Source organism: Heterodontus francisci, chromosome 2 (genome assembly GCF_036365525.1).
Source record: "Heterodontus francisci isolate sHetFra1 chromosome 2, sHetFra1.hap1, whole genome shotgun sequence".
In the NCBI taxonomy this organism is placed as follows: domain Eukaryota; kingdom Metazoa; phylum Chordata; class Chondrichthyes; order Heterodontiformes; family Heterodontidae; genus Heterodontus; species Heterodontus francisci.
In genome coordinates, this window is record NC_090372.1 from 73,235,403 (window position 1) to 73,259,991 (window position 24,589).

At 40.9% G+C, this 24,589-nt stretch overlaps 1 protein-coding gene across 4 annotated transcripts in view; it reads left to right on the top strand.

The window, feature by feature from the left end:
- snx10b (sorting nexin 10b) overlaps window positions 1-24,589 on the top strand; it is a 118,698-nt gene that overhangs the window by 75,961 nt on the left and 18,148 nt on the right. For 2 of the 4 annotated variants that reach the window (XM_068059081.1, XM_068059072.1), the window contains 4 exons: window positions 15,612-15,657; window positions 18,758-18,844; window positions 20,202-20,302; window positions 22,068-22,166. In XM_068059081.1, coding sequence (XP_067915182.1) covers window positions 15,628-15,657; window positions 18,758-18,844; window positions 20,202-20,302; window positions 22,068-22,166 — 317 coding nt within the window. In that variant the 5' untranslated portion in view covers window positions 15,612-15,627. The remainder of the gene's footprint in view (window positions 1-15,611; window positions 15,658-18,757; window positions 18,845-20,201; window positions 20,303-22,067; window positions 22,167-24,589) is intronic. The other 2 variants (XM_068059099.1, XM_068059090.1) reach the window with 1 other exon arrangement.

Genomic DNA, 24,589 nt, shown 5'->3' on the forward strand with positions numbered 1-24,589 from the left:
TTAAGGGAGTTTGGTAATTAAAGGAGTTTGGTAAGGAGGGGAACTATAAATTAAGAAAAAATATGTACATCCTGTGGTATGTGGGAAGTCACAGACGCACCACTTGTCCCAGACAAACGCATCTGCAGGACGTGTCACCGGCTGCAGAAGCTTGAGCTCCGGGTTTCAGAACTTGAGCGGTGGCTGGAGTCACTGTTGTGCATCCGCGAGGCAGAGGATTACGTGGATAGCACGTTTAGGAAGGTGGTCACGCCGCAGGTTAGGAGAATGCAAGCAGAGGGGGAATGGGTGACCATCAGGCAGTCTAAGAGAATCAGCCAGGCAGTGCAAGAGTCCCCTGAGTCTATCTTGCTTGCTAATCAGTTTTCCATTTTGGATACTGGTGAGAGCAATGGTTCCTCAGGGGAGTGCAGCTAGAGCAAAGTCTGTGGCAGCACGGGTGGCTCAGCTTCACAGCAAGGGAGGAAGAAGAGTGGAAAAGCAATAGTGATAGGGGATTCGATAGTCAGGGGATCAGACAGGCATTTCTGCGTCAGTAAACGTGATTCCAGGATGGTGTGTTGCCTCCCTGGTGCCAGGGTCAAGGATGTCACGGAGCGGCTGCAGGACATCATTCTGGGGGAGGGTGAACAGCCAGAGGTCATGGTCCACATTGGTACCAATGACATAGGTAGGAAGAGGGATGAGGTCCTGAAAGCAGATTTTAGGGAGTTAGGAAGGAAATTAAAAAGCAGGAGCTCCAAAGCACTGATCTCAGGATTACTCCCAGTACCATGTGCTAGTGAGCATAGAAATAGGAGGATTGATCAATTGAATGTGTGGCTGGAGAATTGGTATAGGAGGGAGGGCGTCTGATCTCTGGGGCAGGTGGGACGTGTACAACAGGACCGGAACTAATATCCTTGAGGGAGATTTTCTAGTGCTGTTGGGGAGGGTTTAAACTAGCTTGTCGGGGTGGGGGGTGGAGTTGGAACCTGAGGGGTGGCTCAAATTGGAAGGAAGTAAAGCTGGTAACAGGAGGTAGAAAAGTAGCAAGCGACATTAGAAGGTAGGCGAAACAAAGGCATCAACTTGGCTTAGAATGCAGAATAATGTCAAGATGACAAGATTAAGGGCACTCTACCTGAATGCATGCAGCATTCGCAACAAGGTTGATGCTTTAAAGGCCCAAATAGAGGTAAATGGGTATGATCTAATTGCCATAATGGAAATGTGGCTACAGGGTGACCAAGACTGGGAACAGAATATTCAAGGATATTCGACATTTAGGAAGAACAGGCAAAAAGGAAAAGGAGGGGGTGTTGCACTGATAAGGGATGGAATCAGCACATCAGTAAGGGAGGATCTCAGATCGGAAGAACAAAACATGGAATCTGTTTGGGTGGAGCTAAGAAACAGAAAGGGGCAGCAAACATTGGTAGAAGTTGCTTCTAGGCCACCAAAACAGTAGTGGTTGTGTGGGCCATGGTATTAATCAGCAGATCAGAGAAGCATGGGTATTACAGTAATCATGGGTGACTTCAATCTGCATATGGACTGGTTAAACCTAATGAGCACTAATGCCGTGGAGGATGAGTTTCTGGAGTGTGTTAAGGATGGTTTTCTAGAGCAGTATGTTGAGGAAGCGACTAGAGAACAGGCTATTTTAGATCTAATATGTAATGAGAAAGGGCTAATTAATAATCTTGTTGTAAAAGAACTGTTAGGGAGAGTGACCATAATATGATAGAATTTAACATTCTGTTTGAAAGTGGTAGTTCAATCTGAAGCCAGGGCGTTAAATTTGAACAAAGGAAATTATGAAGGTATGAGGGGCAAATTGGCTGAGGTGGATTGGGAAAATACAATAAAAGGTATGACCGTATGTCTTTAATGAAATATTATATAGTTTACAGCAACTATACTTTCCTTCAAGGCACAAAAACCCCAAAAGTAAAAGCAGTCAACCGTGGCTAACAAAGGAAGTTAAGGATTGTATAAGATTAAAAGAAATAGTAGTAAACCTGAGGATTGGGATGATTTTAGAATACAGCTAAGGAGGAAGAAGAAACTGATAAAGGGAGAATAGAATGTGAATGTAAGATAGCAAAAAATATAATAACAGTCTGTAAAAGCTTCTACAAGTATGTAAAAAAGAAAAGTTTGACTAAGACAAATGTGGGCCCATTACAGGCAGAGACAGGAGAATTTATAATGGGGAATAGAGAAATGGTAGAGAAGCTAAATGATTACTTTGGGTCTGTCTTCACTGAGGAAGATGCAAGAAATCTCCCAGAATTAGAGATCCAAGGGATTAGGGGGAATGAGGAATTGAAGGAAATTAATATTGGTAAGAAGGTTGTATTAGAGAAATTAATGGGGCTGACAGTTGATAAGTCCTCAGAACCTGATATTCTACATCCCAGAGTGTTGAAAGAGGTAGCTATGGAGATAGTGGATACATTGGTGATCATCATCCAAAATTCTATAGATTCTGGAGCGGTTCCTGCAGATTGGAAGGTCGCAAGTGTCACCCCACTATTTAAGAAGGGAGGGAGAGAGAAAACAAGGATTTACAGACCTTTTTAGCCTTACATCAGTTGTTGGGAAAATGCTAGAATCTATTTTAAAGGATGTGATATATGGACACTTGGATACTAATCTGATTGGGCATAGTTATTGGATTTATGAATAGAAAATAGTGTTTGACGAAGCTGTTGAATTTGTTTGAAGATGTTACTAACAGAATTGATAAAGGGGAGTTGGTGGACGTGGTATGCTTGGATTTTCAGAAGACTTTCAAAAAAGTCCCCCACAGGAGGTTGGTTAGCAAAACTAAAGCACATGGGATAGGAGGTAATATACTGGCATGGATTAAGGATTGGTTAACAGGCAGCAAACAGACAATAGGAATAAAATGGGTCATTCTCGGGTTGGCAGGCTGTGAATGGTGGGGTACTGCAGGGATCAGTGCTTGGGCCCCAGCTGTTTGCAATATATATCAATGATTTGGATGTAGGGACCAAATGTAGTATTTCCAAGTTTACTGATGACACAAAACTAGGTGGGAATGTGTGTTGTGAGGAGGATACAAAGCAGCTTCAAGGGGATTTGGACAGACTTAGTAAGTGGGCAAGAACGTGGCAGATGGAATATAATGTGGAAAAATGTGAGGTTATCCACTTTGGTAGGAGGAATAGATGTGCAGAGTATTTCTTAAATGGAAGAGATTAGAAAGTGTAGATGTACAAAGGGACCTGGGTGTCCTTGTCAATAAGTCGCTGAAAGCTAACATGCAGGTGCAGCAAGCATGTGGAAGGCTAATGGTATGTTAGCCTTTATCGCAAGAGGATTTGAGTACAGGAGTAGTGAAGTCTTGCTTCAATTGGTTAGACCCCACCTGGAGTACTGTGCAGTTTTGGTCCCCTTACCTTAGGAAGTATATTATTGTCATAGATGGAGTGCAACGAAGGTTCACCAGACTTGTTCCTGGGACGGCGGAACTGTCCTATGAAGAGAGATTGGGAAAACTGGGCCTGTATTCTGTAGAACTTCAAAGGATAAGAGGTGATCTCAATGAAACCTACAAAATACTTAAAGGGATAGACAGGGTAGATGCAGGTAAGATGTTTCTACTGGTTGGGGAGTCTAGAACCAGGGGACTCAATTTCAAAATAAGGGGGAAACCACTTAGGACAAAGACGAGGAGAAATTTCTTCACTCAGAGGGTTATGAATCTTTGGAATTCTCTATCCCAGAGGGCTGTGGAAGCTTAGTCATTGAATATGTTGAAAGCAGAGGTTGGCATAAGGGGATATGAGAATAGTGTGGGAAAAAGGCATTGAAGTGGATGATCAGCTGTGATCATATTGAATGGCGGGGCAGGCTCGATGGGCTGAATGACCTACTCCTGCTCCTATATTTAGTTTGACTCTATCACATAAGTACAGCAACTTAATGGCATTCCATGTGTTTCAATGCCGAGTCTCTTGGCAAGATACCAGTATAGTAAAACTTCTGAAGGGGCAGGATGAGTCACAGCAACTTCCGTATTTCCATGTTTGTGCATGTGCCATCTGATTTTACCCTTCACTAACAATGAGCATTGATTGCCTCACCATTATTTTTATCACAAAATCCTGGCCTTTCTCTCTCTCTCGCTCGCCCTCTTTGTCTCTCTCGTTCGCCCTCTTCTTCCACCCCCCCCCCCCCCCCACCCCCCCCCAAACAATCTTTCACCTGAGGAGCAGGAAACCTGCTTGCTGGGCTGTGGTCTCTTCTGGAATGTTCCCTGCTTTACAGGGAGTCAAGCCTGTTCATGTCGCTAGTTTCTGGGCAGGGATCCTGGTTTAAGATAAGAAACACACAAGTTAAAAGTTCATAGCGTTGGGAGCAGATCTCCTCCCCTGCCCAGTAAATATTGAGGCCGATGTGTTATATATTTCTAGGGGTGATCTAATATGTAAACATCTGCCAAAAGGACTATTAAAGGTGCTCCACTTTAAGCATTCATCCAGTTGTACTTGCTAATGGCCACAAATAGCATCAAGCATGATAAAGATTTACTCAGTTGCTAACCTGAACATTGCTTCTGTTATGGCGATCTGCCTTGGATATCATTCGCTTTCTGTTGCATAATTAAATCTTTAAAATTCAGACGTATTCTCACTCATTTGCTGTTTGCTTCAATACTGTTGCCATACTGCTGATTCACTGGTTTGGTTTTTGAGCTTTTAATTGTTTTTTCCTTTTTTATCCAACTCATCATAAATTTTCATCATGAAACGAGACTGATGTTTTCCTAGTATGATTAAGCAGGTGGCTCTATTCATATGCTTTGCTTATTTGCATCTGAAGTCTTTAAATAGAGAAGCCTGCCTCTGTCACTTTTTAGCATTTAGTGCAAGTGACTGCATCAATTCTTTTGGTACGTCCTAACTGATAGTGACTGCCTTTGACATCAAGGCAGCATTTGACTGAGTATGGCATCAAGGAGCCTGAGCAAAACCGGAGCCAGTGGGAATTGCAGGGGGAAACTCTCCACAGTTGGAATCATACCGAGCACAAAGGAAGATGTTTGTGGTTCTTGGAGGCCAATCATCTCAGTCCCAGGGCATCACTGCAGGAGTTCCTCAAGGTAGTGTCCTAGGCCCAACCATCTTCAGCTGCTTCATCAATGACCTTCCCTCCATCATGAGGTCAGATGTGGGGATGTTTGCTGATGATTACACAATATTCAGCACCATTCATGACTTCTCAGATACTGAAGCAGCCCGTGTCCAGATGCAGCAAGATCTGGACAACATCCAGGCTTGGGCTGATAAATGGCAAGTAACAATCGTGCCACACAAGTGCCAGGCAATGACCATCTCAAACAAGACAGAATCTAACCATCTCCCCTTGATGTTCAATGGCAATACCATTGCTAAATCCCCCACTATCAACTTCCTGGGGGTTACCATTGACCAGAAACTGAACTGGACCAACCACACAAATACTGTGGCTACAAGTGCAGGTCAGAGGCTAGGAATTTTGCGCTGAGTAACTCATCACCTGACTCCCCAAAGCCTGTTCACCATCTACATGGCACAAGTTAGGAGTGTGATGGAATACTCTCCACTTGCCTGGATGGGTGCAGCTCCAGTAACCATCCAGAACAAAGCAGCCCACTTGATTGTCATCCCATCCACCACCTTCAACATTCACTCCTTTCACCACTGACTCACAGTGGCAGCAGTATGTACCATTTACAAGATGCACGGCAGCAACTCACCAAAGCTCCCTCAACAGCACCTTCCACACCTGTGACCTCTACCACCTAGAAGGACAAGGGCAGTAGATTCATGGGAACACCACCACCTGCAAGTTCCCCTCCAAGCCACACACCATCCTAACTTGGAACTATATCGCCGTTCTTTCACTGTCGCTGGATCAAAATCCTGGAACTCCCTTCCTAACAGCACTGTTGGTGTACCTACACCCCAAGGACTGCAGCAGTTCAAGAAGGCAGCTCACACCGCCTTCTCTAGGACAATTAGGGATGAGCAATAATTGCTGGCCTAGCCAGTGACGCCCACATCCTATAAAGAATAATAAAAATATACTAAATGTCAGCAACTGGCTCAACTTGTTCCAGAATTTTAAATTCTAGACTTTATATTCACACACATTTCCCTATTTGCTTGATATGGACAGAGGACATCACCAACTTTGCATTAGATTTGTTAAATTGTATGCTTGTCTTGTAAATTAACTGTGGCACAGCATTACAATGAACTCACATGCTTAGCTTAAAGAACTTTATTTTTCATTTGTGTGAAGTGATACCTCTGCTTTGATTGTATTGTATGTGGGTTATGTTTTGCTGCTTTCTGTAGTTCTACACTCCCTTTTGCTTAGTAATTTGGCACTGATCTAATCATCTATTATCTCTACTAAAATTCTGCCTTTAATGAAGCTCCTGCTCACACCTGTCTTTTTTTTCACAAATTGTATCTTTTAAATGTTGATCAGTGCTTTCTCAAGCTTGAAGCCTGGTTTAATCACATGCCATCTGTATGTAATCTTTTGAAGTGTAATGCATTCCTCAAATTGCCTACTTAATGATCTATTGCATACACTTCAAAACACTGCTTCCATTTTCTCTGCTTCTATGTTTCCTTTTGGTCTTCTATGATCCAAGTGTTTTAAAACTCCCAATTCCATCCCAGTCCTGATCCAACGTAAAGGTTTGTAACCTGCTGATCATCTCTTTTCTCTGAGGACACTTCTGTACCATGTCTTAGTTTTATTTAAGATGTCAACCTCCCCTGAGCTTATGCAGGTCATATATTAATCCCATCTCTGATCACATATTGGAATGCTTTAGGTACTGTGTGTTGTCCCAGAACTCTGGGTTTTTTCTCCTCTGTTTGAAAGTGTACCTTTTAAGACAGAGAGAGAAGTGTTACAGTTTTGAGAACAGTATGCCAAGCTGCATTTGTTACCTAGGCAATAGCAGGAGAGTGAAGAGGTGACATGGTGTAATGTTACAATTTAACTGTGTGGAAAAACCAGCTAAAACCAGTTTGTTTTGAGACACCAGTGAAGCGTGCTTACTGAAAGAGCTGTCTATTTTTCTCAGCAGAAATTCTACAATGAGCTGCAGGCCATGTTAACTGCCTAAGGAGGAAAAAACCCTTTGTAGAGGCTATTTGTATTGCTGGAGACTTCAAGTGGCATTTGATTATTTTTACACTAGGATACCTCACCCATCAGGAACGTAACCCACAAAGACCAACGACCCAGTTATTTATTTATTTCTTAAGAAACAGCTAATTTTTAAAACATAATTTTAAAAAAAGAAACTGGTTAACTGTTGATTTTTTAGTTAATGTGTATGAATGGAGAAGTTAGGTTAAAATTTATAAGGGCTTTAGACATAGGTTTATCTTAATAGTGTTTAAGATTTAGTGTTTAATAAATGGTTAATTTGTTGTTGTCTAAAGATACCTGGTTAGGTCTGTTTTATTCTGGGGGTTACTAGAGTGTTTAATTTGGCTGTTTTCCGGTTGGGTGAGAAAACTTTAGTATGTTGCAACCTGTGGAGTGATGGAACTGAATTCACAGTCCATTCCTCCTGCCTCGGTAGTAAAAGTATGTTCTTTCCATTTTTATATCACTATTGTGTTTTGACTTGGCACTAGTCAGGGTTTTAGTGAATTAAACATATTCATTAATTTTTTTGCCACCTGTGGAAGTTTTGCGCCTGTTCTTTGTTGAATTTGTCAACCGTCTACTTTCTCATTTGAGTAGTTGCCATCCACAGAATTAAAGATTTTCTCGTTGCACTTCAGTGATGCCATCAAATAAAATGTAGAGGTAGCCTGAAAGTCAAATTTATTGATCATATCAAAGCAGACGTAAATAATGCATGTACTCTTGCTATCTCATAATTGATCTTCCAACGTGTTTAGAAAAATTTGACAATCGGTTACTAATGTGATGGAAACCACACCTGCCAAATGGAAACATTAATTTCGTCATATGGGACACTACTGAAACCTTTTTACTGGACATTGCATATAACTTGTTTAAAAAAAAACCAACAGAGCTAACCAGCTAAAAACATGGTTGCATATTTGCATTCTGAGAAACAGTTGAGATTTGACTGGGCAATCATGATGATCAACTTTCTTTGTGTAAGAGACAGAACTCCACACCCCACCAAATGTGTCTGGGAAGTTTTGAAATCAACAACCCTCCTAGAAGATGCTGTCTCAAACAAAGAGATGGTCACATGACTTACCTGCTGGACAGACTGGGGATTGTTTGAATTGTGCCTCACAGAAAGGTAACCGACTGCAAGTTGCGAGCCAAGAAGGAAGGTCTCCCTCTCTCTGACTCTCTCTCAAGCAAAGTCTGAGGGACCCACGTTGGTAGCTTCAGCCTCAAAACAGAGCACCTCTTCAGCCTTCTGGTACCATAGAGGCAAGCTTGAGATTGTGCGCTAGGCCCCAGCAAGAACTCCAAGACCTCCATTTCAACCAAGGACTTTACATCAAAGATAAAAGACAGTAACTGTATTCCATTTGTTGCCAACTCTACTTCAACCCCCCTCACTAATTCTTTCTCCCCCTCTCTATTTATGTGTGTGTTTCTTTCATATGCATGGTTGCGTAGCGCATTTTAGTAGTTTTAATAGAGTTAGTGATAAGACTAATAAACTTGCAACTTTCTTGTTTAAACCTAAGGAAACCTGTCTGGTTCATTTGCAAATATAATTAGAGAGCAGTGAGCAAAGACTCACCTGAGGTGATGAGCTAAAAACACTCTTTTTTTCAAAAGATAAACCCTGTTACAGCCAAACCAGAAAAGGGGAACCTGAGACCCCTTCCTCACCCAGTCCTAACACTAATGTTATACTTTTTTGTACATGATAAATACATAAATAGGAGGCATAGAGTGGAAAAACAAGGACGGATATTAACCTTTATAAATCACTAGGTCTCTGCTGAAATACTGTGTCCAGTTCTAGGTACCACAATATCGGAAGGATGTTAAGGTCTTGTGAAAGTGCAGAAAATTTATCAGAATGGTTCCAGAGATGTAGAACTTCAGTTACATTACCTGGAGAGACCAGAGAGGCTGGGATTGTTCTCAGAGCAGAGAAGGCCAACAGGAGATTTAATAGAAGTGCTCAAAATTATGAGGGGTTTTGATAGTGTATAGGGAAAATCGCTTTCCATTGGCAGGAGGTTCGATAACCATAGGACACATTTTTAAGATGATGGGGGGGGAAAGAACTGGGGGAGATCAGGAGAAATATTTTTACACAAGTTTGTAATCTGGAATTTACTGCCAGAAAAGGTGGTGGAAGCAGATTCTTTCTTTCAAAAGGGAATTGAATATATACTTGAAATATTTGCAGGGCCAAGGGAAAAGAAGATTGGAGTGGGACTAATCAGACAGCTCTTCCAAAGAGGCAGCACAGACATAACTGGCTGCATGGCCTCCTTCTACATTGTAAGATTGTATGATTCTATGATTTATCCTGCATGGAGTTTGTGAACAGTATTGCACTGATGCTGTAAGAAAAGTAAGAAGGCCAGATCAAGAAGGTCCTTTAGCATATCCATCTCACCCAATCGAACAATGCATAATCCTTTTCCCTCTTGCTTTGTCTGACTTCTTTAGGTGAATTCTGTTCAAAGCCGCCTTTTAATGCTAGTTCATTTTTAGTAGAGTGAACTCTAAACTTTTCTCACTTCTGTGCAGAAGCTGGGTGCTGTTGTGTAATACATGGGCACTGCTCCCTATGTTTATATTACTTGGGCGCATTAAACCTGACGTCAGACCTGACATATTGCAACATAGAGATGTTTATACTGCAGAGAACTGTGGGTTTGGGGTCAACTGCACTCCTTTTAGCGTAAAAGCATCTTTTTGACAGTTTCAGTTTGTCTTCATTTTCTGTACTAGGTTAAGTTCAGCATTCAGTTTATTTCATCAGCTAGTGTGAACTAGCTTTACTCCATTTCTGTTCAGTTTGCAGTTGATTTGAGTGTATCAGTTGATGCATTGTTTTGTCATTCCTCCCAACATCTTGTAACATTGGGCCATAATTTGTTGTGGTAGGGATTCTAATGGCATCCACTTTTAGACATGCCCTTGTACTTGTTTGCCAATTTTTGCATGGCAAGTCGCTGAAAGTGCAAGCTGCTGATGTCACAGTGAGGGTGACTGAACATCTGTGACCTGAGTGAACAGGGCAAGCAACTGTGTTTCTCCATAACCAAAGTGATTGAAGTATTGTGAAATTATCAGTGCTAGGATTGGAGAGAGTGTGAGTTAAAGTGGATTGTTATGATCCTGTATTTTTATTTCTGGGAAAAATATGGTGTGCCTTTAAGGCTGGAAAAGGAGCAGTACTGCTTTAAGGCAACAAGCTCCAAAGAATGAGTGAAAGAATGCATTCTGGTTGTCCTGGGATGCAGCCACTGAGACTGAGGATTGAGAGATTGTTGCCGATTGACATTTGAAAGTAGCTGAAAAATGGCTTTCGAGACACAGTTAACAGACAGACACACACTGTCAGCCAGCATATGCTGAAAGAAAAGAGAGCGCTCTCTCAGTTTATTTAAACCCTATTTATTATACTCAGAATTCTGATGTCAGGCCAGATTAATTTCTTAGAAGAAAATAACCAATTCCTTTAACTACTTAACTGTAATTGTTGAAATTCATCGCTGGAAAAAGAGGAGCATCAATTCAACTGCTGAACTAGACTACGGACTGTTCTACTGCAGAAGAACCCTTTTTTATCCCCCATCGGACGGCTGTGAGGTCTTCGAGCAACCTTGGACTATTCCACGTTGGAAGATTTCATTTCGGCAGGAGTGTAAATATGCAAGGATAATTTAGTTTTTCTATTTTAAATGTTGTTTATATCTTAGTGTTTAATAATTTAGTTTTTCTAATTAAACAGTTACTTTTTTGATCTAAAGACACCTGGTTTGGTTAGCCTCATTCGGGGGTTAATAGATGATACAATTTGGCTGGGCTTTTCTTTAATTTAGAAAGTTTAAAAATGATATGTTAGGCAATCTGTGGAGAGACGGGACTGAATCAACAGTGCATTTCTCCCACCACAATCAGAATCGTATATTTGATTGGGGGCTTTGACTTGAGCAGTTGGTCGTAACAGGATGAATTCAATGTCAAATCAGATATAGAAAGTGCAGAAGGTAAGGAAATACTACATTGAGAGAAAAAGAGACCGAGGAAAAGTGGTTAGCACCACAGCCTCACAGCTCCAGTGACCCGGGTTCGATTCTGGGTACTGCCTATGTGGAGTTTGCAAGTTCCCCTGTGATTGCGTGGGTTTCCGCCGGGTGCTCCGGTTTCCTCCCACAGCCAAAGACTTGCAGGTTGATAGGTAAATTGGCCATTGTAAATTGCCCCTAGTGTAGGTAGGTGGTAGGGGAATTGAGGGGATGTGGTAGGAATATGGGATTAATGTAGGATTAGTATAAATGGGTGGCTGATGGTCGGCACAGACTCGGCGGGCCGAAGGGCCTGTTTCAGTGCTGTATCTCAAATAAATTCACAACCTTAACAATAAAACTCCACACCTATAATAATTTTCAGTGTCAGAAATGTTGATTGCAGTAATTAAAATTTCCCTTTTATAAAGGGACATGGACTGAAATGGACAAGACTTAACTTTCTGTGATTTTGGTTCCTAACTACCATGCAAATATAGCAATTTCATGCCATTTCGTGCATTTCAATGGTGAGGCAGGCAGAGCAATGCCATTTTCATGTAGTTAATGGTGGAGTGGCATAACTGGGACAGTAACTTTTGCATTTCACCATTTAACTGCGCATCTGTTGCTATAGCATTTATGTATAAATAACCATGAATGCTGTTAGACTTGCTGTTACTTTGGCAGAAAATTATGGGCCAGTGTAACCTTAAGAATTCCAAGAATAGGACCTTTTGTTTACTAGAATGATACCAGAACTGAGATTACACCTATCAGGAAAGATTGAACAGGTTGGAGCTCCTCTCTCTTGAAAAGAGAAGACTGAAGAGTGACCTGATAGAAGCCTTTTAAGATTATGAAAGAGTTTGATAGGGTAAATATAGACAAGACATTTCCACTTGTGGGGGGGGGGGGCATAAATATACGAGAGTCACTAATAAATCCAATAGGGAATTCAGAGGAGTAATTGAGGCAACTAGCATAGATGCATTTAAGAAGCTAGATAAACATGAGCGAAAAAGAGGTAGGAGTATATATTGATGGGGTTAGGAAAAGAAGGGTGGGAGAATACTCATTTGGAACATAAACACCAACATGGACCAGTTGGGCCAAATGGCCTATTTGTGTGCTGTAAGTATTATGTAATATCAATATCAAATGGTACTCAGGAACCAGTGGTCATGATCATCCCCAGAGTGGCTTATGGGTTGTAGTATTTTATCTAAGGGCATCTTTCTTGATAATCCAATTTCACAAGATGACATGCGAAGAGAAACTAAAGAAAGTAAAAACAAAACTTATGACCAGCATGTAAAACTTCTACCTGTATCACCTGGGAATTTTGTTCTAGAATCAAGCAGAACCACAATTGGTCTGAGGACGGTTCTATGCTAGGCCAAGTTGCATCCTGGTCTTGCAGTGTGAAAACTGCGGCACAGTGGCGCAGTGGTTAGCACTGCAGCCTCACAGCTCCAGGGACCCGGGTTCGATTCTGGGTACTGCCTGTGTGGAGTTTGCAAGTTCTCCCTGTGTCTGCATGGGTTTTCTCCGGGTGCTCCGGTTTCCTCCCACAAGCCAAAAGACTTGCAGGTTGATAGGTAAATTGGCCATTATAAATTGTCACTAGTATAGGTAGGTGGTAGGGAAATATAGGGACAGGTGGGGATGTTTGGTAGGAATATGGGATTCGTGTAGGATTAGTATAAATGGGTGGTTGATGGTCGGCACAGACTCGGTGGGCTGAAGGGCCTGTTTCAGTGCTGTATCTCTAATCTAAACCTCAACACTGTAAATGCTGACTTGTTCTGAAAGTCAGCTAATCAGATAGTCATGAGTTCTGCAATTTGAAAATTATTACAGCATAAATTACAGATAACCAGCAGGATGACCAAGTGAACTGTCAAGATAACATGTTCTGCCAAATGAGGATTTTTAATTCATCAGTTGGAAATCTACACTAAACTTTTTAAAAGGAAAGCTGGGATCCTACATTTTAACTTTTAAAAAGCTAGCAGCCAAGATGACCATCACAATTTGCATTGAAATACCTCATATTCCAGGACATCGAATTGGAGATACATGTCTAACGAGCCCCATCCAGGACAATGCCTCATGGATTTGGAATCAGCTAACAGCTTCACTTCAAATGGCAAAACATTCAAAGCCATCTTAGAACATCAACAGTGGAGACATACCTCCAGGAGGTGAACATTGAAACAATGAGACCCAAGAAAGATTGAGAATTCCTAGAGTTGAATCTAATTAAATTGCAAACGAGGACACTGGACAATCATGTGACTGCCTCCCCATCTATGGAAAAACTAGCAGACTTTTGCAAAAGGAAAAGCTTCTGAGACTTTGAAGCAGACAAGATTCAAATGCTAACCAGACAAGACCGCAGCGGGGATGTGTATCTCTCACGTGCGCGCTCTCTTTCTCCGGAATGCTGCAGGATTTGAAACCTGTCTGCGACTGTGGAACATCCAAGTCTACCATTGCTACAGCCAGAGACCCTGGGGAAGAAAGCCACCAACATCACTGTCTCCAAGAAAAACCTGAACCGGGTGGGTGAGCTACAAAGTGCACTTCTACCAGCCAGAAATTCAAGATCATAACTTCAGCCGGAGGACAACGGAATTACCAGACCCCACAGACTGTATTTTTATTTGCTCTGGACTCTAATCCAACCGCACTATCCCTCATCACTCTGTTGTGCGTGTGCAGCGTAGTTTTATTACTTTATCTAGATCACGTTTAGATTTTTTAAAAGCACAATAAACTCGGCTCTTTACCTTTCTTCTTTAAACTCCAGAAAACATGTCCGATTGGTTCTTTTATGATCACAACAAAGGTAAAAGGTTAAACACTCTCACTGAAGTGGTAAGCACATCCACTGTTTAAAAAGGAATAAACCCCGTTGTCCTTCTCCTTGTTTGACAACAAGAGGGGAGCCTTCTAACTCACCCCATCACCTGATCATAACAGATTCAATATGAAAGCATTCTGTTATGTTTACAAACTTAACTGTCTCTGAGCAACATCACAGAAGATCATCTAATCTTTGTCAATTTGAAATGAGGCAGATCTGGATACTTTTTAAACCTCAGACTTCTGTATATCTGTGTCGATGGTCCATCGTTTTGCGGTTCAGTCTCGTTCTCGATCATAGATTTACACAGCTTTACTGATGAGCCAGATTATGGAAGCAATAGAATAAAAACTTCTATAAAAATAAGAAATTAAACCATGATTATCATGTTAGAAATAACACAAGTATATCCATTTTGCTTTTAGCAAGCTATCTTATTTATGAAGTATAATTTTTTTTGAAATGATTTTCAAACTTTTCTCTGAATCACCTGCAAATATTAACCCATTCATGAATATCCACTGCCCTAACCTCTGAAAGACTGACCGCTAACAAAAAAAAATTGTATTTATTAGTATGTAACAACAGCATACAAATACTCGGACTTGTATTTATATAGTGTCTTTACAACCTTGGGATTTCCCAAAGTGCTTCAGATACCAAATGTTGTGTGCTCTCGGCAAATAGACACATCTGATAACTTTGTGGATACTGAAGGTGTGAATCCATTTTGAGCACTTAACTTTGAAAAGGTCATTTAAATTTTTTTAAAACAACTTTTCTGAGATGCTGAATTTAATTGAAGTTGTGTAGGAATATTCTAATGAGGCCATTAAACTTAAGCTGTCCATAATGGATTTCAGAAACAACTTGTATTTATATAGTAGCTTTAACATAGTAAAACGTTCCAAGGCACTTCACTAACATGTTACCAGACAGTGACCAACAAGATGTTAGGACAGGTGACCAAATGTTTGATCAAAGAGGTAAGTTTTTAGCAAGCATCTGAGATGCAGAGGTTTAGGAAGTGAATTCCAGAGCTTGGGGCTGAGACAGCTGAAGGTACAGCCACCAATGGAGGGCGAAAGAAATCTGGGTTGCACAAGAGGACAGAGTTGTAGTAATGGAGTTCTTGAAGAGCTTGTAGGGCTGGAGGAGATTAGAGATGGAGAGGGCTAAGGTCATGGAGGGATTTGAACATGAGAAAAGGATACGATCCAAGCCTAGTGTTTCAATGTGTGTATTTTCTGTTCATCAGCTCCTAGAATTCCAATAAAAAATTCCTCAGTTTGTCAAATTATTAATGCTTCATATGCGCCTCTCCACTGTTCTGGTGACCAACAGATTAAGCCAAAATTATGCTAAAGCTAATGTAAAATCAAGTTGCTTTAGTAAGACAACAATTATTGTGATAAAACAGCTCTAGCTAAATATTGAAATGTTATGTGCATTTAGTCATTTTTATTCTATGTACTGTACCCAGAAATTAAAATACTGTGTATGCATTTCTCATCTAGACTTCTACTAGAAACAATGGAAGAAATGATAAAGGATAAAGGAAAGGTAAGTCATGTAAATGTTAACAAACTTATCTTTCAATGACTTTGAAACCTGCTAAACTACAAATTGTATTTATTGTATTGTTTGTTAGGCATTCAGGGGAATTCTGTAGGTCATTTTGTGATGCCCAACAGGATGAGAGTTTGTAGGCAATGTTCATTTTTAACTCCTCTGGGTGCAAGTACCTAAATGCAGCTTTTTTTCTTCAAGGCACATCAGGGCATTCTCTATCTTCCTGCATCATGTTGGGGTACTGAGTTTTAAATCTCTAGTGACAATAGCCCCACTGACACATTGGGCTTAATTTATGGGCCCCCTAGGGATGGGAATGGAGGTGGGGGGATGGAGTATCCATCGCCTTCCAATTTCATCCAGGGCAGGGAAGACTGAGGACGGCCTTCCAACCCCAGGCCAATTGAGGCTTTTAAGTGGCCTCTTCCCGCCTCCACCTTAATTTTGTGGAAGGTGGAGGGGCCCGCCACCTTGGGGAAACACTGCCAGGTAAAGACTGGCGGCCACCTAGTAGGGTCAAGGTGGTGATCCCTCCTTTGGGGAGCAGTCCAGGGTCCATGGAGGGTCCCTTGACAATCGTCAACCCCCTCCCTTCACCCCATCGCTGAGGCCTGCTGAAAGGGCCTCCTGCAGTACTGACAGTGGCCACTGCTCCCAGTGATGCTGCTGGTACTGCAGAGCTGCTGACCTTTTGATTGGCCAGTATCTCTTGAAGGTAGTAGCTCATCTCTTAAAGGGATGGCGTTCCCGACAGCAGGCAGTTAATTGCCGGCCCACCGTGACATTGCACTGGGGTCCAACAGAGTGCCCAGGCTGGGTCTCCCCTGCCTTCAGGCCCTGCCCTGGGACCACCGTTGCTGAATTAAAATTCGGCAATTGTCTAGGTTCATACGCAAGTGCTGTTGGCCACAACACAAGTTGTTGCCCTTACCGTTCCTGCAAGAAAACAGGAGAAAAAGTTTGTTCAATGGCAGAATTTATGTATAGTAGCCACTTTGCCAAATTCCAGAAGACACTTTGTATCAGTAGGTTTCATAGCTGTTTAAATATTTGTGTTGGTATTCATGCCATATAGGTTCTGTATACTTCTCCACCTCCTTTGTCAGGGCAGAGCAAGACAAGCTAACTATTCAATAACCTGTTGGTCAGAAAGAACCTCCTGACTGAACAGACAAAATTCCAAAGACTGCTAGTTTAGCCTTGCTTTCTGTTTAATTTGTAGAAATCATAGTATCTGACTTGATCAGTGTGAAACAGTTATTTTATTATGTTAATCCCAAGGTTTGTCTTCAAGATTTCCTGTTCAGCTGTTAATATATAGACATCTTGCTACAATTGGAAATTGTTTTACATTCTGCCATTTTGTTTCTTGCCAATTTTTTCTCCTTCTCTGAAGACATCGGTCTGGAACTTCTTTGGAGCTGTTCCCACTCCAGCACTTTAGGCTTAAGTGGCTCAGAACCAATAATAGCCAGAGACAGACTATATATATTTGAGGGTGCTAAGTGACACTGGGGACAAAATCTACAAGGTGCTGAGCCTCATCATGCGAGAGTCAGTGAATATAGGGAAAATCCAATCAGATTGGAAATGGGTGGCATTGTATCTACTTCCAAGAAAAGTGGTACAACCCAGATAACTATAAACTGTAACATTAGTTTTACATAGGATATTTATAATCAATTCATTTTTAAGTAGTTACTGTAGTTACCAAAGTCCTTAATATGTAAGTACTCAAACAAGTGGAAACCAGAATAATTATTTGTTTTTGGGACAGTCTTAAACCAAGTGGATGTTTGCAAAGCCCTGTTGGGTTATTTGGCCATTAGGAAACCCTTTGATAAAGTTCTATGTGAAACACTGCAATGCAGGTATAAAGCTGGGGGTATGCCACATAAAACTTGTAGGTAGATGAGGAATTGGCTGAAAGAGCTTAAGCAACAGGTATTAGCGAGCTAATATTGAGGCTTCATTCTGTAAGCTGCTAACCTGTTGTGTTTAATATTGCATGCCTAAATATAAATGGAGAGTTTACGTTTTCTATTCTACCTCGTACCGCCCCCCCCACCGGGGACGGGGGGAACTGAGACTGTTATTTCAATTTGCAGAAAGTCTGAGGATTTTTTATTTCAGGACTATTTGATTTCTCCTTTGCTCCCCTTACTTGAGTCAACACTTAGTTTAATTCAGTAAGTGGACGTAGTAATTTCACAATCTTGGTAAATAGATCATTAGCTTTCCAGTAAACCCCTACTGGAAATCCTTACTTTGTTTTAAGAACAGCATTGAGGTCAGCTGTGATGGCTTTTATAAATGAACAAACTACAGATCAGTCACTTGAGCAGGGTACCAGAGGACTGTTGCTGGTGGATCTGTACTCCAGCATTACTGAGGGTAAGAGGAAGGTATGGATGATAAAATATAATTCTCTGGTGCCTCAAGACCTCCGTCTGAACATTCTGGGTCTACATATGCAGCCTTTTGTTTTCTGTACACCCGCATGCTATTCTTTAACTTAATTTAAATAAAAAATTTAAATCAGCCAGACTGTGAACTGAGATCGTAGCATAATTTGCTTTCAGATTTCACTTTTTATTTTTTGGGTGACACTGGCTAGGCAGTATTTATTCATTCCTAGTACCCGAGGGGCAGTCAACCACATAGGGATGGCAGGTTCCTTTCCAAAAAGACATCAGTGAAATAGTTGAGCCTTGTGGCCATTTTATCTGGTTCCAACCAATTAATTACCAGCTTTGTAGAATTCAATTCTCACAGCTTGGGATTTAAACTCATCCTCTAGGTTAAGAGTCCAGAATCATAACCATTTGTTCATTGTGTGAAGTGGGGCAGGGTATAGTGAACTTTGTGTAAATTTCTGCTGCCTGGAAGCGTGTATTAAAAATAACTAATTTAGTGCGTTTTGTGAATCAGCTGATCATTATGTTGAAAGGAATTTCCATTATGACTCAGGTCATCTAACTTCCGGGATGCTGTCACATGTTCTAGATAGTTGCATAAAAAGCTACATTTAATAAAGCTTTCATACACATTGGTGTGAAGTGACCATTTCTAATCTACTATGCCAAATCAGGAATTCATCAGTGTGTGGGTGCGAGATCCAAGAATCAAGAAAGAAGATTCATGGCACTCCTATGTAGATTATGAAATTTGTGTTCATGTAAGTGCATTATCTTTAGTCAGATACATTTCTGGAAATAACCGAATTTTAGGAGGATTTTACCTAAAATAACATTAAATTTGAATTCAAAAATATTTATAACTTGTATGCTAAATATTATTGCATCAATATACTTACATGATTAATTTTCAGTATAAATGTGCAGTTAAACTGCTATTTATTTAATTTTGTGTAGCCTTTTCAAATTGACAATCTGATCTCCAAGCATGTTAAAATGAGATATGGGACTACTACCGCTTGCAGTCTGGACTAATGCAAAGCTGTCTTTTGTTTTTAAAAGAAAAATTCTCAAATTATCCATTGGTCCTCTTGGGGATTTTATAAACTTATTTTAAATCTTTTCAGATCCTGAGAATGGGTGCTCCTGCCCCTTCTCTTTGTACCTTTTTAAAAATTAGCTATTTAGGGAGAAGATCTCTGTACATACATTTAATCTCTCACAGAGATCCTTTTCGGTGCTGTGCTGTTTTATGGTGCAATATCACACTATCAGCTGTAGTATAACGGCGCTCCAAATAACTGATTATTTTGTGAACACTTACTATCACAACAGACTTCATTTTTTTCCTTTTAGTTCTTACATTTAAACAGTTTCTTAGTTTTCTTGTGTATCAACCTGTTTCCAAAATTGTCTGCCCAAGGTGGTTAGTAATTTTCCTCTTGTCACTGTGTGTTTAGTAATATAAATATTGTAAAAGAAAGTTTCTGATTTCATTAGAAATGATAGTCAGACTAAATCATCCACTTTTTTTTTTAAAGGTTCCTGTCATGTAGTGATCATGGGGATCTTTCCTTGTTTTAGTGTGGTGTGTGTTCTGTTTTAACATTGCTCCTATTTTTCTTTAGTGTTTGAAAGTTTGAGCTTTTGCACTGGCCTGAAAGGGAAGTGTACACCGCAGTACACAACTCTTGACCTTTTTTTTTTTAAAAAAAAGCATGGTTTCAGAACTTTTACTATCAAACTGAACTTTGTACTCACAAGCACATTTTTCATGTTGAGAATAAAGTAGGTAGATTTTTCTTTTGGGGTCAGGCACACATTGGTTACCATGTTCCTGGACCCACATTAAAAGCTTTGAATTACCACAGCTACTCAGTTTATAAAAGAAATCTATTATCAGGCATGTGTAAGCCAAATGGTATAAAAATGACTTTTTTTCAATCATTAAGATGCCAATCCTATTGAAAATTTAGCTGTTGAAGTATCAATCTTCAGCCACAATTTCATGTTTTTAACATTTTAAAATTAAATTGGAATGTCAATGAATGCAGAAAACTGTTGTTTCATTTCTCGGTAATTTTTTTATGTTTGTTTAATTTTTTTTGTTCCTCACAGACTAATAGTATGTGTTTTACAAAGAAGACTTCGTGTGTCCGAAGACGTTACAGAGAATTTGCTTGGCTCAAGCAGCGACTTCAAGACAATGCTGCATTGATGTGTGGTTTTATTTTTGCTTCTATTTTGAAAGCCTGTCTGATTTACATAGTATTCTATTGCGGGGCAGAAAGATGACTTAGCAAAACATCAATGCAGCTTTTAATTATATCCCCCAATGTGTAAGATATTTTTTCCCTGCCTCGCGCATGTGCGGTAAACTGCCCAGTCATTGCTTGGCATTGCACAATGTCTGGCAGTTGTGGGAAACAGCAGAAAATTGTTACAGCAGGCTGGTGCAAATTTACTGGGGCCTGATGTTTTAATTTAAACACCCTAGAACGTATTGCATAGAATGTACAGCACAGAAACAGGCCACTCAGCCCAACTGGTCTGTGCTGTGTTCATGCTCCCCTGGAGCCTCCTCCCATTTTATTTCCTCTAACCCTATCAACATAATCTTTGATTTCTTTCTCCCTCATGTTTTATCTAGTTTCCCCTTAAATGCATCTACTGTTTGCCTCAATTATTCCTTGTGGTAGTGAGTTCCACATTCTAACCATCTGGGTAAAGAGGTTGCTCCTGCGCACTTATAAAATGTTAAAATTATCCAGCCTGTCTCTTTATTTAATGAAGGAAAAACTTGAGGACTTTCTGTTGAATTCTCTTCTTTTCAATTACCTAATTTTAAATTTGTACTGTTTAGTAGTGTTGGTAAGTCTAACTTGCTCTGTAATAAAATTAAATTTTGCACTGCTGGAATAGAAATGTTTTGGTTGAAGCCAGGGCAGGAGAAACAAAGGAACGTTGCTTTTAAAACCTGCCATGCTCTGTTTTCTATACTTAATGGGGAAAGTAAACAACTTTTAAAATCTTTCGGAAGCCCTATCTGTATTCTTGAATTTAGTAAATGTCATTTACTGCCTGTAAGGATTGCCTGGGTATTTCCGGCATTTTCAGTTTTCATTTCAGATTTCCAGCATCTGCAGTATTTTACTTTAGTAATAGACAAAAATTAGAGTGGAGATAATGGGGTACACTCTGAAAGATCTATTGGTTTCTGTCCCAGCGTGTCAACTCGTTAAAATCCTGTACAAACTCCAATATGAAAAGTAAGTCCATAACTGCATGAGTGATGCAAAACTGCTCAACATTCATAGTCTCACAATTTAAAGCCATCATCTCTGTTTTTAAATAACAGCAAACCGTCTGTCTCATCTACCCTCATCTTTACATGCATAGAAGGTGTGGATGCTTAGATTAGATATTTCAATTCTATTTTTTATTTTTTCTACTCTTCCTGCTCCCACCCCACTCCTTCAAACATGCCCGAGTTAGTGAGGTCAACTCTCAATGCTGCACTAGCTGAGATTGACTGATTTTGAGACATGGACCTTTCCGATATGGTTACTCAGTGTAGCACTGCCAGTTAACTGCTGTATTGCACTTTACATTTATCCACTGAGCCATCGGTTATAATTGAAGCTTATTGGGGATAAACGTCGTTAAAGCATGAGACTTAGTTGACAGTTGCTTTAATACTTTTTACTGTAACTTATCAGTTAATTGAAGACCAAGCCGTGTAGGATATTCTGGTCTTTAGTTCTTTATAGTTTTGCCACGTTTACATATGTTATTTGCACAAAACCCTTCCTGTTACGTTCTGTGGCTTTTACAGTAATGTTGCTTAGTTATTTTTGTGATTCACTGATATAATGCTTCCCAATTTTTTTCAGTGATTGCAAAAGATCAACATTTTGTAATTGCTTAAATGACCAGCTGATCTGAGCATTGAAAGCTCATTGTCATTATTCTCTCTCTTCGCAGAAGTGTACCAGAGTTTCCTTCTAAAAACCCCTTTTTTAGTGCCAATAATGCCCAGCTTGTTGAGCAGCGCCGCCAAGGCCTCCAAGAATTTCTAGAGAAGTAAGTATCTGCTGCACAGCTTAATTTTTATTTACAGAATCTGTCACAAGTGTTAAAATATGGCAAGTGAGCCTAATCATGCTTCATATGAGAAAATGCATGAATTGAAGCTTTTTATCATAACCAGCTTTACCCTATACTCCCCATGGAGAAAATTGACACGAGTGTAATCCTTGGTCTTCTCAGCATGTCAGGTGAATTTTCAGCATTTTTTTTTTATTCGTTCATGGGATGTGGGCATCTCTTGAAACTCCAGCGTTTATTGCCCATCCCTTTTTACCCTTGAGAAGATGGTGGTGAGCCACCTTCTTGAACTGCTGCAGTCCATGTGGTGTCCGTATACCCACAGTGCTGTTAGGTTGGGCGTCTCAGGCTTTTGACCTAGCAACAGTGAAGGAATGGTGATGTAGTTCCTAGTCAGGATGGTGTGTGACTTGGAGCAGAACTTGCAGGTGGGGTGGTGGTCCGATGCGTCTGCTGCTTAGAGGTAGAGGCTGTGGGTTTGGAAGGTGCTGTCGAAGGAGCCTTGACAAGTTTCTGCAGTGCATCTTGTAGATGGTACACGCTGCTGCCACTGTGCACCAGTGGTGGACGGAGTGATGGATGGGGTGCCAATCAAGCGGGCTGCTTTGTCCTGGATGGTGTCAAGCTTCTTGAGTGTTGTTGGAGCTGCACCCATCCAGGCAAATGGAGAGTATTCCATCACACTCCTGACTTGAGCCTTGTGGACAGGCTTTGGTGAATCAAGAGGTGGGTTACTCACTGCCGATTACTTAGACTCTCTTGTAGCCACACTATTTATGTTTCTGGTCATTGGTAACCCCCAGGATGTTGATGGGGGATTCAGCGATGGTAATGTCATTGAATGTCAAGGGGAGATGGTTAGATTCTCTCTCTCATTGGAGATGGTCATTGTCTGGCACTTGTGTGCTGCAAATGTTACTTGCCACTTGTTACTTATCAGCCCATGCCGAAATGTTGTCCAGGTCTTGTTGCATGCTAGTACAGACTGTTATCTGAGGAGTTGTGAATGGAACTGAACACTGTGCAATTATCAGTGAACATCCCCAATTTTAATCTTATGTTGAAGGGGTGGTCTTTGATGAAGCAACTGAAAATGGTTTGGTCTAGACACTGCCCTGAGGTTGTTGGTGAGTAAGTGCAGCTTGATAGCAATGTTGACCACACCATGATTGAGAGTAGACTGATGGGGTGGTAATTGGCCATATTGTGTTTGTCCTGCTTTTTGTGGAGAGACAAAACTGAACAATTTTCCATATTGTTAGGTAGATGCCAATGTTGGAACAGCCTGGCTAGGGGTGCGGCTATTTCTGGAGCACATGTCTTCACCACAGCCTTGATATTGTCAGGGCTCATAACCTTTGTTGTATTAAGTGTGCTGAGTTGTTTATTGATAATGTGGTGTGAATCAAATTGGCTGATGACTGGCATCTGCGATGGTGTGGAACTCGAGGGGGCTGCGATGGAGCATTCACTCAGTACTGAAGGTGATTGCAGATGCTTCAGGCTTTTCTTTTGCACTCAAGTGCTGGGCTCTGCCATCATTGATGATGGAGATGTGGATGTTCTTGGAGCCTTCTCCTGCCGTTACTTGTTTAATTGTTCACTGCCATTCACAACTAGATGTGGCAGGACTTTGAGCTAATCAGTTGGTAGTGGGATCGCTTTGCTCTGTCCATCACATGCTATTTTCACTGCGCTAGCCTGCATGTAGTCCTGTTCTGTAGCTTCACCAGTTTGGTGTACACTTTTAGGTAAGCCTGGTGCTGTTCCTGGCATGCTGCCTTGCACTCCTTATTGAATGAGGGTTGATTTCCTGACTTGATAATGGTAGAGTGGCCCATGAGGTTAGAGATTGTGGTTGAATACAATTCTGCTGCTGATGGCCGACCGTGCCACGTGGATGCCCAGTTTGAGCTGCTCGATCTGTTCTGACTCTCTTCCATTTAGCACGGTGGTAGTGCCACACAACACAATGTAAGATGTTCTCTGTGTGAAGTGGGAACGTGTCTCTCGAAGGACTGTGCCGTGGTCACTCCAACCAAATGCATTTGCGACAGGTAGCTTGGTGAGGAAGATCTGGTTGTTTCATGCTCACTGTTACTGATGGCTTATTTTAGATTTATTTAATTAAATAATAGTGTGGAGGGAGAAAGACAGAAAGGAAATTTAATCAGGTGCAATTAGAATTAGCTTGCACAGAATGCATTGACTTGTTTATGTAGCATTGTTGCCCAATTCCTGGGGATCTTTGCTGTTAACTATTTGGATGTCCAACGACAGCAACTTGTATTTATTAAATTAAAGGTGTTATACAAAATGTCTCGAGGCGCTTCACAGGAGCGTTATGAAGCAAAATGGACTGTGAGCCACACAAGGCAACAATGGGGCAGATGGCCAAA